The following is a 14,879-nucleotide window of genomic DNA, read 5'->3' as shown; positions in this document are numbered from 1 at the left end:
GCATCCATCAAATAAAAATGGAATGAACTAGAAGCTCATCGCTAAACTAGCGCCCCTATAAAAGCTGCACTTTGGGAATTGCACAAGCTATCCATATTATAATAGGTGTCATTGTATTATTTTCTTAATAATAATTATCATATTCTCTGAGGAAAAACCACACAACTTGAAAGTTCAAAAACAGAATTCTCAAGCTTATTTAAACTTTGTTCTAGAGGTTTGGGCCCAAACTAACTGAAAGAATATGAATTAAATCCGTTATGCTTTTTTAAGCTTAAGGCTGTGGTCTTCGAAGTGATTTAAATGTTTAGCCTAGGATATCTGTGGTGACTGGTGAAATTTACCTGTTTGAATTAGGGTACCTGTTTGGCTTAACGAAATAGTTTTCCTAAGCAACTCACCAAAAGAATTAATGGTTTTATAAATCATTTAAATTTAAATATTATTATTATTATTATTAATCTTTATTTTTTTTCTAACGGTTTTTTTTTTCTTGACGGTTATTTCATAGTTATTTCAATTTAAGAAAGTATTATTATTTTTATAAATTAAATCAAAAAAAAAAAAAAAAGAAGAACAAAATAATTAATATTTATAATTAGATACAAAAAAAAAAAAAGATGAAAATAAAGACATGCCAGAATGATATGTTACAATTCATGGATTTTAAAATTTAAATTAAAGAAAAAATACAAAATAATTGTTAAACAATATTTCAATATTTTTCAATATTTTTTATTTTGGAATAAATCCGGGCTTTTAGTTTAGCTAAAACAAAACTATAATTTAATAAGACATTAAATCTTTAAATACATTTTTTATTGAAAAGTGTTGTAATAATGGAATACATCCGGGCTTTTAGTTTAGCTAAAACAAAATTAATGGTAACTACATATTTATCACAGATTGTGAGCTTAATTCTTTGAAATATCAAGATTAAAAATTAATGTTTATTGTTAAATATTTATACAAAATACAACCTAAAATATAAAAAAAGAATATACGACTTGCAGTATCCTGTGTAAATCGGGCTTTTAGTTTAGCTAAAACAAAATTATATTAGATTGGTTAGGTTAACGTATATATTCATATATGAAAACGCTTCTGTAGAAAACCGGATAAGCAATTTCCAACCACACTCTCCATTAAGAACCGCAAGGCAATCTTTTAATGAAAGGAAACTCTTATCAAAATAAACACGTCGTATTTCCTGTAAAATAGGACACGATGCTATTAGATGAAACACGGTTTCGGCTTCATTCAGATTACACAATGTGCAATTGGGGTAAATATCATTTCTGTGAGGTCTGTAGTTTAGTTCTAGCATTTCCGTGCGCAGCTTGAATATCAAACTCATCTCGTTTACAGTGAACTCGCTTCGAAAGTAATTTGATGAACCTAGACAAAGATTAAGTTTACTGTATATTGACCTTGATACCGACACCCTCGCTCGATCGAGAAATGACTGAAACATTTGGTCATCTACCACAGAAATACAGTCGTTAAGGGAAGTTCTCCACGAATCTAAACCGTGCAGATCCAAAGCCAAAGTTAAATTGTGTTCCGAAGCCAATTCATACCAATCTTTGAAGGGGGAATACCTACAATGTAACGCCACTTGAAGAATCCTTTTCAGCAAATTATTGTTTGATCTTTGCATGACTTTGATCATATAGTCTGCATTTGCTTTTAGATTCCTTATGAAAACTGGAGGTAGCCCAGATTCAATGTGAATGGCATAATTCGGTGTATTCGGTGGGAGTCTAAAGATACGTTTGAAAAAATATCTCTGAATCGTTTCCATCTCTTCTGCTTCTTTGTATCCATAAACTTCATTACCATAACAACAACAGCTCTTAATGGTTGCATCGAACACTTTAAATTTTGAAGCCGGATCAATACTTTTGTTTTTGAAAAAGTTTGACCACATGCAGTTGATAGCTGTTTTAGCTGCGGATAATTTGTCTTTTATGTGAACTCGAAAATTCAAATTGTGTGAAATGGTGAAGCCTAAATATTTGAAATCTTGAACTACTTCTATGATAGAACCATTGAGATTCCAAGCGCGATCGTTCCCTGCTTCCACGGTTAAGTCCCACAGATCACAATATTGTTTCAACTTAGGTATTAATTTGAAGTTGAAGTGTCACAGGGTTATCCGTCAAAACCACGAGATCATCCGCGTAAAGCAGCACTTTAATAAAAAGATCACCAAAAACAATGCCACCAGGTAAATGATCCTCAACATCGTTAATAAACAGAGAAAAATTTAAATATTTTCGAAAAGCGTTGAATTTTATTTATGGTTGAATAGGTATTATTTTACTATAAAACATCTTGATAAATTTAATTTAAAATTGAAAATGTAGTATAAAAATTACAAAAACACGTCTTTGAGTAGTTTTGACCCCAAACGAAGTATGTCATAAATTCCTTGTAGGTATAGCAGAGATTAAGATTTTTCTTTTTGGAAATCATTAGAACCGTTTAAAAAAAATATAAAAATCAAAGTATATTTTTTTTAGTATTTTGTGCGCTGAGCTCGAATCCGAAGTCAAAAAATTCTATCACATCACGTTTTTGAGATATTGCCATGCCAAAACATCACAAAAATAGTGTTTTGGACGTTCAAAATTCAATACCTCAAAAACTATGCACGTTAGAGCTATTCTAATGCTAGATTTAAGGCTAAAGATCATTTGAAAAGTACAATCTGGTTTCTATTTAAAATTATTTCTAGCCAATATTACTGTCATTTACGGAAAAATCGATCTTAATTCTTAAAAATGGTTTTTTTGTTTTTTTTTTCCATTTTTTTTTTCAATAAACAAAAGTATAGTTTTTTCATACAATCTTAAATAAAAGGTTTTAATCATAATTACTGCATCCCAAACTTTTCAAAGATCAAAAATTTTTTCGGTAACTTTTTTGATTGAAAAATAGGCTATTTTTTCAAATTAAAATGGTCAAAATTCCCAAAATTTACTTTTTGCTCAAAAAACATTTAAATGGATAGAAAACATAACAAAGTAATTTTGAACTAAGTTTTTTAACAAAACTTCCATCAAATCATTTTTGTAAAAGATAAAAATAAAAAATAAAAAAATCGTATTTTTGCATTTTCTTCAATATTTTTGAGGTTATATAAAAAAAAAGATTGAGTAAAAGATGTAGACATTTATACTATCTACAACTTTTGCATTTAATTTTTTTTGACAGAAATCGTAAAAAACCACGATTTTTGACACCCACCCCCTATCCCCCAATTTGTTTGTGGGCAATTTATTTTTCCCCTTTCATATACCTACCATTTATCCTAAATTTTGCCACCACCCATGCTGCTAATAATTTTTTCAACTTTGTCTTCTGAAAACCGGATTGGCACTGGTCTTTTAATCAGATAATTCGTCGCCCTAGTATTGAAATGCCGTATACGCCATTTTTACATTTTTGGGAAATCGCATTTAAATGTTCGGACACTAATTGCGAAAGAACTAACCGCTGGTATTTTTTGATATTTTATTATGATATACTATAATTAAAATGTGTCTTTTATATACAATGTATATTATACATGTTATTGGACATCTGCAATTCGTTTAGTTTTCAAAGTATTTAAATTTTTGTCCAATATGAGTTTGCCGTTCACGCCATGAAAATCAGAAGTTTCTTTTATTCATATACACGTACGTTAAAAAAAAAACATAACGTAAGTCAAAACAATTCTCAAAATTTTCTTGCATTGCATGAAAAATTTGACGTAAATACCAAAATTTCTTGTTTTTGTCAAAACAATATTTCTTGGCAACGAAAAAAGATAGAAAAAACGGATAGCAGATTCGAAAAGAGCAACTTCGAAAACATACGACTGCATAGGGTAGGATGGTATAAGAGTGCGCGGTTGATAAGAGTGCGCGAAGCGATTTTCTACGGTTTGAAAGGGAACATAAGACTGAATGCACTTATTTTGGAAAGATCTAAGTGAGTTTGATCTGCTGTCAAAATTTCATGCAAATGTGTTTGTAAACAGAGGCGCTAGTTAAGTTTAAGTTTTTTAGCACTTTTTTTTCCAATTTTTCTTGCCAAACAAATTAAATTTTCCGCTTAACAACAAAAAATAACAATAAACAAAGTATGGGACATTGAAAAGTCGACAAAAAGAAACATTTGAGGAACACAAAAGATTGGTCATAAAGTGCATTGTGAAATACATATATATTCTTCGATTACATGTCTGAACGTGTAAGAGTGCGCACCATGATGATGTATAAGAGTGCGCGGGTTATAAGAGCAGTAAATGCTATCCAAGGCTTCAAAATAACTGGCATTTGTCCATATACCTATCAGCAAACAGCAGCTAGAAAAAGCAATTCCAACCAAAAAGAAACCAAATACAAGTTTTACAAAAAACAAGCGAATGAAAGTAACTAGGAAATATTGAAGTTTTCTCGGAACCATTAATCGAAGACTAAATTGATTTTTCCTCATGCAAGGATTGATGGGTTGAAAAATACTCTGTTTATTTAAAGATAGGCAGTTTTATTTGCGACTTTTGTGAGAACTTACACCTGTACGCAGCTGCGCATGCTAAGGTTTAAGTTTGGGTGGTTTTCATTCTCCTAAGTTAAAATTATGCTGGTAAAAAAGTACCAAGTTCTAAAGTTTGGTTTTAAATTTGACTGAAAGTTCTCAAATTTTAAATTATCTCCTTTTTATAAACAACTCGCTCTACCATTCTACCAAGTTTCAAGGTTCTACGTAGAAGTGATCTTTATTATTTGATGAAAATTCCGCCAAAATGGGTGGATTCAACCCCTCCTGAATTGAAATTCTCAAATTGTCGATTTTTTTCCTTAGTATGCACCACAAGACCATTCGCTGTGCAAATTTCAAGTTCCTATGTTAACGGGAAGTGCAACATAATTTTGATGATCTGTCATTGAGTCAGTGCCGGTTTAGGCACTACCGGCGCCCCTGGACAAGATTGCAAGTGGCGTCTCTCAAAAAAAATTCATTTTAAAACAATTTTTTAAAATCACGAAAAAAAGCAATAGTAGATTATGTCTTACCTCTCATACTTGTTAATGCATTTATGTAACAATGCGCAGTTTATTAAAGTACATAAGCTTAACTTTAAAAAATTAAATATTTATGTTATATAGGTTCAATTGACAAGTTTACCTTTATCTCTGACATTTTGTTTAAACACATTTAAAGAATAGGTACAGTTGGTTTTATTTGAACAAATTTTTTTTCAAAAACTTTTTCAACTAGGTACATTAATGTCGTTTTCGATTGGAATCACTCAATTATTCACTCATTCTGAAATCCAATAAAAAAGTTTGAATCGCTTCCATCCAATTCTGAAATTTAATATCTGTATGGGTGAAAAATCAAATACATTTTTTTGATTTTTCACTAGGAGAATTTTTCACAAAATTCATGAAATCAGAAACTAAATAAAGTAAGAAATGTCAAAACTCTGAGGTGTTCGATGTAAAATAAAAACCCGTTTTGAAACTATTTAAATCTTCATTTAGATTCTTTAAAGTACAATAATTTACAAATAACCCATTTCGTGAATACATATTAATTTTGTTTTGACATTTAAATAAGATTGTACAGCTGAGAGCTGATTGATATTCTTTTCCGTACAGTTCTGTTTCGGATTGGGGTTAAAATCCCGAATGGGATCCCGAAAATTTTTTCGGGATTTCGGTTTCGAAAACAATCCTTAGTGTGTAATTAAGGTGTTAGCAAGTAGTAAAAAACAATATAAGTGTATGATTCCGTTAATATTTTGGATTTTCTGGATTTTGGGTTTTCGGGACTTTGGTCTTTCGGGATTCTGGGTTTTCGGAAATTTGGGTATTCGGGATTCTGGGTTTTCGGGACTTTGGGTTTTCTGGATTTTGGGCTTTCTGGATTTTGAATTTCGGGATTCTGTCCGTCTCCCTTCTGTGTGTCGGTCTATTCTTTTTCATATCCGGAAAAAAATAAAGAACCATTGTACAAGTAAGACTTAGTCTTTTATAGTACCTAACAATATGGATAGTAATAATGTAATACTATATAATAATAAAATTATTAAAATAGTTACTCAAGTGGCAAATACCAACTTATAAACCTTGTTTTTAAGTAGTTAAAAGTTGGTACAAGAAGATTAGTTGTTCTTACAGATTGAGTAAATTGAAGTTTATTATATAAATAAAGAGGTGTTCTATTTTGAATTATTCTGTGTAAAAATCTACAACATCTTGCATCAAGATATTGCTGCAGCGTGCAACCAAGGACTAGTTGATGATAATGAGAAATGTGTTCGTGCCTGCGCAGACCATACACATATCTTATCATATCGTTAAACGCCACTAGTAGTTTATGTTGCGAATGCGAATCAGGTTTACAATAAACTACATTAGCGTAATCAATAAGAGGCACAAGTAATGTTTTTATTAGTCTAAGCTTAGTGTTCACAGGTGCTATGGTAGAGAATTGCCAAAGTTTCTTCCAACTATGTAGTTGACATGATTTTCAGCTAATAGCGTCCTATTGATTTTAAATCCAAGACTAGTAACTGTATCTACAAAACGAATCTGGACTAAGGATAGGTAAGCGGGTGGCAAAAATGAAGTATCCATATGCTTTTTAGATATTGCGATAAGTTGGGACTTATCCGGATAAGAGTGAGACCATTGTTAAGGGACCAAGTGGATATTGCCTCTAGATCTTCATTTATTCTACAGATCAAATCTTCCTGCAGACCTAGCGGTCGAGATAGGTATATCTGTAAATCATCTGCATATAAATGTAGACGTACATTTGAACATACATTCGGGAGGTCATTTATAAAAATACAGAATAATAAAGGTCCTAAAATAGAACCTTGTGGTACACCCATGTGTAGGTTCAAGGACTCAGATTCTTTTTGGCCTATCTTAACTTTTTGGCAGCGATTGTACAAATAACTCCTAACAAGGCGCACTGCTCTATCATGAAAGCCAAAATAAAACATAAATTTTTTGCAAAGTAATTCATGGTTTACTCTGTCAAAAGCCTTTGAGAAATCAAGCAAACAAAGAACAGTAAGATTGTCCAGATCATATTCAAATCTAATATCATCGAGAACTTTGATCATAGCTGTTTGGCAGCTATGATTTTCACGAAACCCAGATTGAAATTATTATAATTTCTTTAGTCTTTCAAAATAAATTGGGGCGCCTTGTTCTTCAAAGATGAACGAAGATTTTGGACACCATTGTCCTTCCGGCAGCCAAACAAATTAACCCAAAATTGGGGGCGCCTTCATTCTTCAAAAAGTTTAGGAAAAAAAAATACGACCGCCGTTGAAAAAGTAAAATGAAAGTAAAATAAAACATCGATTAGAAAGACTTCGTTATTTATATAAGTTTATTTAAAGTTCTTCAATTCTTGCGCCCCTGGGCGACGGCCCAGGCTGCCCCCTCTAAAGCCGGCCCTGCATTGAGTGAGTTAGGCCTATATCTCCGAAGCTACTTATAATAACTGGCTGAAATTTTGTGAGTTTGTTTTTAACCAGCTCAACAAATGAAGCGAGTTTGAAATTTGTCTATGGTGCTCTATATTTGATGAAGTTAGAGGGGGGTCAAAAATGGCCTGAGTTGTTTCCTGTAAATAAGGGTGTAGTGCCAAGTTGCTAGAGAAATTGGCTTGATTTTAGGTTGTTTCGTGATTTCATATAGGTGAAGGTTTGGGTTTGATATTGTAAGTTATTTGTAACACTAGAGTGGGACCTGTACCTGTTTATTGGCGTACAACCATTGAATAATTATATATAGAAGTGACACCGGAAAAAACGTCCGCTATGTTTGAGGGGTGGAGCCACAATCGTTTGAGGGGTGGCGCCACAATCGTTTTAGGATTGTGTATTCGATGGCCGAAAAATCCCTGAAAAGGACTTTTGGTTACTAAGTAACCACATTTACAATATTATTTATATTTGGTGTATTTGTATTAGTTTTGTTTTGTGCTAGTAGTGTGTTTGTTTATTTTTGTTTCTGTAATATTGAAATTGAATTTATTTTAAATTTTTGTATTATTTTGAATTGAATATTTATTTTTGAATGTTTGATTCTTATGTATGTTTGGAAGGATTTTGTTTTTTGTTTTTATTAACGAAAAGAAGAAGATTTTCTTCAGTTATAGAAGTGTTTATTTAATTTTGATTAGGGTGCTTTTTGTAATAATATCTAGGCCAAAGTTGTAGTTCACATTGTTTGAATGTTTTCCACATGCACTGTGGCATATACTTACTATTTTCTTAAACCGCATAATGCAAGAGTAGGTAGGGATCAAGTTCATACAATATGGCCATATTTCACATTATTTTAAAGTATTTTAATACAATACGAAACAACCTCGTTTATTTGCTTAAACTGATTTATGTTTGCGAACAAGGACTCTGGATATACGGCTTTGTTCAAATTTGCAACTGCAAATAAAAATTAAAATTTTTTATAAAATGTTAAATTTTGAAAAAAAAATCTTTTCGTACCATTTTTGGATACTTTTCTTTATTTTTAATTAAAACCATTTGAAATAAAATACATATTTGGTTCTAAGATTCTAAAACTAGAAGAATGTAGCTTTTACATGCTTTTTATTTTGTCATGATATAGTCAAGCTATGCATTCGTACAAAAAAAAAGTTGAGATAACAATCAGACATGGGATTACTATAGCCCTGTTCCACTGGAGGTGGTAGTCTGCTAATAGTAGATTTTTTGTTTAATCTAGTACTATCATCTACCTACTCATGCTCTTCTTCCCGAGTGGATACGATTTGTATTGAATTCGTTGAAAGTGCGTTCCATTGAAAATCGCTAGTTAACTATTAGTAGTACTTTGCCACCTCCCAAAGGAACAGCTAAATGGATCTACCGAGTAACATCAAACTTGGTATGTAGCATTTTTTTGCAGAATCTCCATAGGGGTTTTTAGAACTAATTTTTTTTTATCAAAAATAACGATACCTGTCATAAACCAATTTAGGAAATGTTTAATTTTCTCGAAAACGGTACCAGTGATTTTGTTTAAAAAAATTATATAATAGTTTTTGGGCAATCATGGACATTTCTTAAAATTATTATTAACCTACCGTAGAACCGTGCCAAACTACCAATTTAATTTCAACGAATTTTTTATACAAAAGCATTTATATAGTTTAGATATAAAACAGAAAGAAAATTTGGGAAAATAATAGTTTTTGGATTAGTAATTTCTACAAAATTGCATACCAATTTTATTTTTGAGTTTTTTTTTTTTTTAATTTATAAGGTTCCAACGATTTTGAAATTTTTTTTTTCTAAAAATCTATCTTAGTAGAAAAAATCAAATCGAATTGGTACTTGTTTTGGAGCTATCACGAATTTTCCTTTGTTCCTTAAACTTTTTGGGCTAGTGTATAAAAACAACTCAGGTTAAAAGCTAATGCGACATGAAAAAGCATAAACCAAATTCGCACCCGTGTGCCTATCACGTCAAAAAAAAAGAGGTGTGCCTACAGAGGGATATGTAAAGAAAACCATAATAAAATACATTAAACAAAATTTTTACGTGTTTTGTAATTTTATATACTATTTTTCTAATTATAAATATCTTATTCACTAAACCGCCTTGTAATGCTTTTTTTTCTCCTAGAAACAAAAGTATACTTGTCTTATAGTATTTGATGTGATGAGTTAGAATCCGAAGTCAAAAAAAATTCTATCACGTCAGGATTCTGAGATATTCGCATTAAAGTATTTTGAAAATCTCAAAAAAAAACTACTATATCTTAAAAATCAGTTGTATAGATCTCGCCAAACTAACTAATTTAAGGTGTGCGTCTAATCATGTGAACCGAAAAAAGCTGCCCTTTTTCTTACATCAAGGACAAGAAGGACTAAAAAGTATCGTTAACTTCCACTCACCCACTAATTCTTTTTGTTTTTCTATTAAGAACTAAATAACCATTCTAATAAATACAATTTTTTTGGTTATTCTTGCACACACACAAAAAAAAATGAAATTTATGTAAACGAAAATTGGTGCGTGTAACCAAGTGAACCGCACTGTACATATAAGCGTGGTCGAATGTTCGGTATTCGACCGAATCATTATTTGCAGCATCTCTAGTTGGTGCCGTTAAAAAATTTCAAATTTCCCTCCTTGGAATCAAAAATAAACAAAAAGTTTGAGCCAAAACGACTTATTGGTTTGAGCTCTTACCTCATTTAAATTATTACATTGAGTTTTTCTTAACGTTTTTCTTTTTTTCTTTAAGGGCCATTAGCTGAAACGAACCTTAAATAATTCATGTTGAACATAAATTTTAAGGCTCTATTTTGACTTCGGCGTAAACTGTCACATAAGGATTTATGTTGTAATTAAATGCTTAAGTTTCGATTCAGCAAAAAAAGACTCTAATTGTTACGCATTTCATAATATTCCAAAACAAAATATAATATAAAAAAAATAGCAATCTCTGTGGGGATACGAACTCAGAAAGCAAAATTAAACAGCAATCACCTTGTCACCTACGCTAATAGGACTATTGAAACAAGGGTAACTTTCATGCCCTATAAGCTATAACGTGCCTAGGATATACAACAATAATATTTAATTTTGTTCAAATTCTCGTCGTTAATACAAAATTTCTTGTTTTTAGTTTCGAGTTACTATGGATACATTTATAATGTCAACTAACTTTTCAATACTTTTGTTTGATATTTGTGTAATTTTGTATGTATGAGTAAAATTTCCTTATTTTATTTTTTCATTTATAGGATGTCGATGTGTCGATACGATTTATTTTTGTTTGATATTTGTTTTATGTTTTATGTGTGAGTAAAATTTCCTTGGGTGGAATCGGCTAAAGTGATTGTTGACAGTCATATTTGTGAAAATCAAATTTGATCAAATAAAATTTTCCGTCTGCGTAAGATGATCAAAAAAAGTTTTTAAAACGCTGGCATCACTTTGAATGATAAGTAGCATTGCCATTTTACACAAAAATGTTTAAAATTTGCATTCGAAATCCAAACACTTGTTATGTCAAAAAGAATACATTTTGAAAGATAAATATAGAACCTATAATGTCAAATTGCATATAAAAAAAATTGCAGTTGAGGTGCCTCACTTTTTTCTCGTATTGCATTTTATTTTTTTCGTGTGTTTCGCTGTAAATTTTGTTTATTTTCGTTTTGCCGGCAAAAGTTTTTTGTTTATAAGTTTAGTGCAACTGAATAAAATGATGTAAGTAAACATTTTTGTGAAAACCAATAAAATAAAATAAATTTTTAGTATAATTACAAAATTATAATAATTGTCATTAATAGGACACACGCAAACAAAACACAAATGAAATTGATGACGGAGTTCATGGAGGAGAATCCGGATTTGGCCAAATCCTTTTCTGCTTCTAACATAAATTCGCGGGAAACCCAAAGAATGCTATGGGAAAGGCTCACGTTGAAATTAAACGTAAATGGGCCACCCACGAAAACCAAAGCAGAGTGGAAAAGGGTAAGAAAGTGTGGGTGTTAATAAAGAATTTGCCTTCATCCTTTGTTATTTCAGATTTGGACAACTAGGAAATATAGCGCAAAAAAAAAACTTATTGAAAATAAAAAGTCTATTGCGAAGACAGGTGGAGGTCCATATACAGAACTGCCTTTAGATAGCAATGAGGAAGCTATTATACAAGTTTGTGGAATCGAAGCAGCCGTAGCCGGAATCGGTGGGGTTTCAAGCTTCGGCTGTGATGAGCAAAGTATGTTTGTACTTTTCATTTTTGCATATAAGTACCTACTATAAAATAAATTTTTTTTTTGTTCCTAGTTTTAGAGACAGAAATAACTGACCTCATTGGGGACTCAACACCATCGGAGCAAATTCCCGATTCCGCTCCCGCCCCCTCCTCGGTGAGCACAAAAAATCGACAAAAACAAACCCCTAAAGAGGAAGAGGGTATTATTCTTGCAAGAAGACAAGTTGAGTTGCAAGAAAAATTTGTTTCCGTGCAGGAAGATATTGGCAAATCCCTGAAGGAAGTCACAGTGGCAATCAAAGATATGAAGGACTGTGTTGCACTTTTGTGCCAAGAAAAAGAAAAGGAACGGCAATCGGCCAATGCCTTAAAAAAAGAAGAGCTCCAACTAAAAAGGATGGAGATCGAATTAGCAAAGGCGGCCACAGATCTTCAAATGCTAGAGCTCAGAAAATGAGAACATCAAATATTATCAACAAACTGCCTTACAATCAACTAAGTGCTGTGCTTAAAGTTTAAGTTTTTTTTTTATGAAGTTTTTGTTTTTTTTTTACTTAAGAAATGTTTACTTATTTATTTTTTTTCAGTGAAATAGTTTTAGTTTTGTTTTTTTTTTTTTTAATTTAAGTTTTTTTTAAGTCATTATTGGAGGAAATATTGAAAAAATAAAGATTTTTATTACAAAATTTTGGTTTAATGCCTTGTACGGTTAGCCCAAAGATCATCTCTTATTCTGTTGCGAATTCGTATTCCATCATTGCTGCTATTTTCAGGTTGGCGATTGTTTAAACTATCGGATGAAGAAACTCTTCTTACTTCGTCTGGTAGTGGTACCCTTTGCTCACAACAAATATTGTGTAAAGCTGCACAAACGTTAACAATTGTAGCCGATCGTTTAGGGGAGTACCTCAACTTTCTTTCTTCTAAAATGCACCTCCATCGAGCTGTAAGAAGAAAAAAAATAAATAGGAAGTGTTTTTAAATAAGTAGACATTATAGGTACTCTTCATTACACCAATACATCGTTCAACAGTGCTCCTAGCCTGAGAGTGTACGTGGTTGAACCATGCTTCTGGCGAATTTTCGGCTGCACTTCGGTAGGGTGTTAATAAAAACGGTTCCAGTGGATAGCCGCTGTCACCTAAGAAAAAATGTATCAGACAAGTAACGCACAGAAATATTATGAAGTCCTACCGAGAAGCCATGTCGAGGAACTACCAGCGCAATAGTCGGTATTCATCTTTTCCCTCTGAGCACTCTGCCTCCAGACAAAGCTGTCATGGGCACTTCCACCGTATTTGGAGTTAATAGCTAAAATTTTCGTGTTTTCGTCACAGATCTGTAAAGAAAAGACTTAGGGTTGAAAAAGTATCTATAAACAACTGGCGAAAACAATAATTTTCTTACAATCATAGCATTTATGCTATGCCTCCCCTTTCTGTTGAAAAAGATATGCTCATTTTCAGATGGGCGGAGTAACATTATATGTGAACCATCTATGCACCCGATTACTACAAAACGAAACAAATTTATTATTTATTTAAGATAAGAATGAAAAAAAAAATACCTCCTGGTATGCGATATTTCTCATAGAAGTATCTTTTTGTACCTTCCATTGCTGTTGGTGAAAATTTTATTTTTGATGGACACAATTTTGTTTCCATTTTTCTTAAAGTTGATGTTATCACTTCACACACAGTGCTTTGCCCCATTGGCGCTGACCAGTCTGCACCAACTTGCCGTTGATAAGCACCACCACCAAGAAAATTTAATGTCGCTGCCAATTGGAGAATAGGAGGAATATGGGTGGAACGAACTCCAACTGGCAGTTCCAGAAGGTCAAGAATGGAAAGAAACGTTTCTTTTGTAACTCGAAAGTTTTTTAAGAACCTATATGATTTTTAAACGGAAGTTATTACTAAATGAGAATTAAAAGTTATGTGTTATGTGTCTACTTACTTTGAGTTTGGTAATTCCAATATATTTAGTTTATTTCTTAAATTTATCCTCAAGAGTCGGACGTTGCGGTTATAATTATAATTTAAATTTTCATTTTCTTCATTTTCTCTCCGTAAAAACAGTTCCACAGGCACAAAAAAATTCATTTTTCTAGACAATCAAAGAAAACATGAAACGCTTTTACATGAAAATGACAACAAAATAGCTGTCACACGAAAAAGTCAAAAAAATTTGACTATCAAATTTGACAATCACCTTACGCAGACCAATCTTTTGTAAAATGACTGTCAACAATCAAAAATCACCTTAGCCGATTCCACCCCTTATTTTTTTCTACTATAGGATGTCGACGTGTTGATACAATTTATTTTTATTTGATATTTGTTTTGTTACGTTTGTATTTGTGAAATTTCCTTTTTTAAAAACAAATTTTTGGAAAAATAATTTTCTAAGACAAGCCCCATTCTCTCTGGGGATTTTTTAGTACATCTGATTGCCGAAAAAAATAAAATTCTGTAGCGCTAGAAACTATCGGTGTCACTTCTATATATAATTATTCAATGGTACAACTTCTGCTAATATAAGCGTTCATATTTTGTTGAATAAAGAACTTTCTGATATCTGATCGGATTTGAAGTCTGTTTTTTTGGGTTCAAGTCAGTTGACCCAACTATTATGGTTTAAGCTTTTCTGAAACCCCTGCTTTTTGATTGTTGTGAAGGAGAGTCTTCGTTCGATCGGGTTCTTTTTCTTGAATTTTAATCTAAAAGAATGCTTTCTTTCCTTCTTTGTTTTCTAGCTTCAAGAAGTTATTTTGGTAGGTCTTCGGATAAGCTAAAGTCAGTGTAAGATTTTTTCGAAATTAGTATTTTTTTTCTCATATCTTGTAAATGTTTATCGAATCGGTATAATTTTACCTTCAGTCTTTCTTCCTAAGCGAAAGCTTACTATTGTACATTACATATAACAATATTGTTTTTCGCATTGATCCAATTTTGGCTATAAGTTTTGGCTATAAGATCTATGAGAAAACCATAAAACCCAGCTTCGATCCATGGAAGTCGATAAAAATGATTATTCTATGATAGCACCAACTTTTTCAACAGAATTTTTGATACCTATCCGTAGCTTCGTTT

General features: G+C 31.9%; 2 protein-coding genes across 2 annotated transcripts; one reads left to right on the top strand and one right to left on the bottom strand.

Annotated features, from left to right (window-relative positions):
* Positions 1-10,888: 10,888 nt before the first annotated feature.
* On the top strand, positions 10,889-12,339 carry LOC129915686 (uncharacterized). Its single transcript, XM_055995343.1, has 4 exons — positions 10,889-11,270; positions 11,354-11,540; positions 11,595-11,787; positions 11,856-12,339. The coding sequence occupies exons 1-4, from the start codon at positions 11,266-11,268 to the stop codon at positions 12,239-12,241; spliced, it is 771 nt and encodes a 256-aa protein (XP_055851318.1). The 5' UTR covers positions 10,889-11,265; the 3' UTR covers positions 12,242-12,339.
* An 86-nt stretch (positions 12,340-12,425) lies between these two features.
* LOC129915684 (putative nuclease HARBI1) lies at positions 12,426-13,904 on the bottom strand. Its single transcript, XM_055995341.1, has 6 exons — positions 13,744-13,904; positions 13,352-13,674; positions 13,192-13,295; positions 12,979-13,123; positions 12,788-12,925; positions 12,426-12,728 (listed from the first exon to the last, which is right to left on the bottom strand). The coding sequence occupies exons 1-6, from the start codon at positions 13,887-13,889 to the stop codon at positions 12,478-12,480; spliced, it is 1,107 nt and encodes a 368-aa protein (XP_055851316.1). The 5' UTR covers positions 13,890-13,904; the 3' UTR covers positions 12,426-12,477.
* Between the last annotated feature and the right edge of the window lie 975 nt (positions 13,905-14,879).

Source organism: Episyrphus balteatus, chromosome 3 (assembly GCF_945859705.1).
Source record: "Episyrphus balteatus chromosome 3, idEpiBalt1.1, whole genome shotgun sequence".
In the NCBI taxonomy this organism is placed as follows: Eukaryota; Metazoa; Arthropoda; class Insecta; order Diptera; family Syrphidae; genus Episyrphus; species Episyrphus balteatus.
Note: the sequence above shows the minus strand (reverse complement) of the source record. Positions and strands in the feature narration are given on the sequence as shown.

Bases quoted from the DNA above. Each gene is read 5' to 3' on its own strand.
- LOC129915684 (XM_055995341.1), bottom strand. From the start codon at position 13,889: ATGAATTTTTTTGTGCCTGTGGAACTGTTTTTACGGAGAGAAAATGAA. The intron at 13,296-13,351 runs GTATTTTTTTTT...TTCGTTTTGTAG, and splicing joins GAAATATCGCATACCAGGAG to TAATCGGGTGCATAGATGGT. The intron at 12,926-12,978 runs GTAGGACTTCAT...ATTTTTTCTTAG, and splicing joins TTCCTCGACATGGCTTCTCG to GTGACAGCGGCTATCCACTG.
- LOC129915686 (XM_055995343.1), top strand. The intron at 11,541-11,594 runs GTAAGAAAGTGT...TTGTTATTTCAG, and splicing joins CCAAAGCAGAGTGGAAAAGG to ATTTGGACAACTAGGAAATA. The intron at 11,788-11,855 runs GTATGTTTGTAC...TTTTGTTCCTAG, and splicing joins CTTCGGCTGTGATGAGCAAA to TTTTAGAGACAGAAATAACT.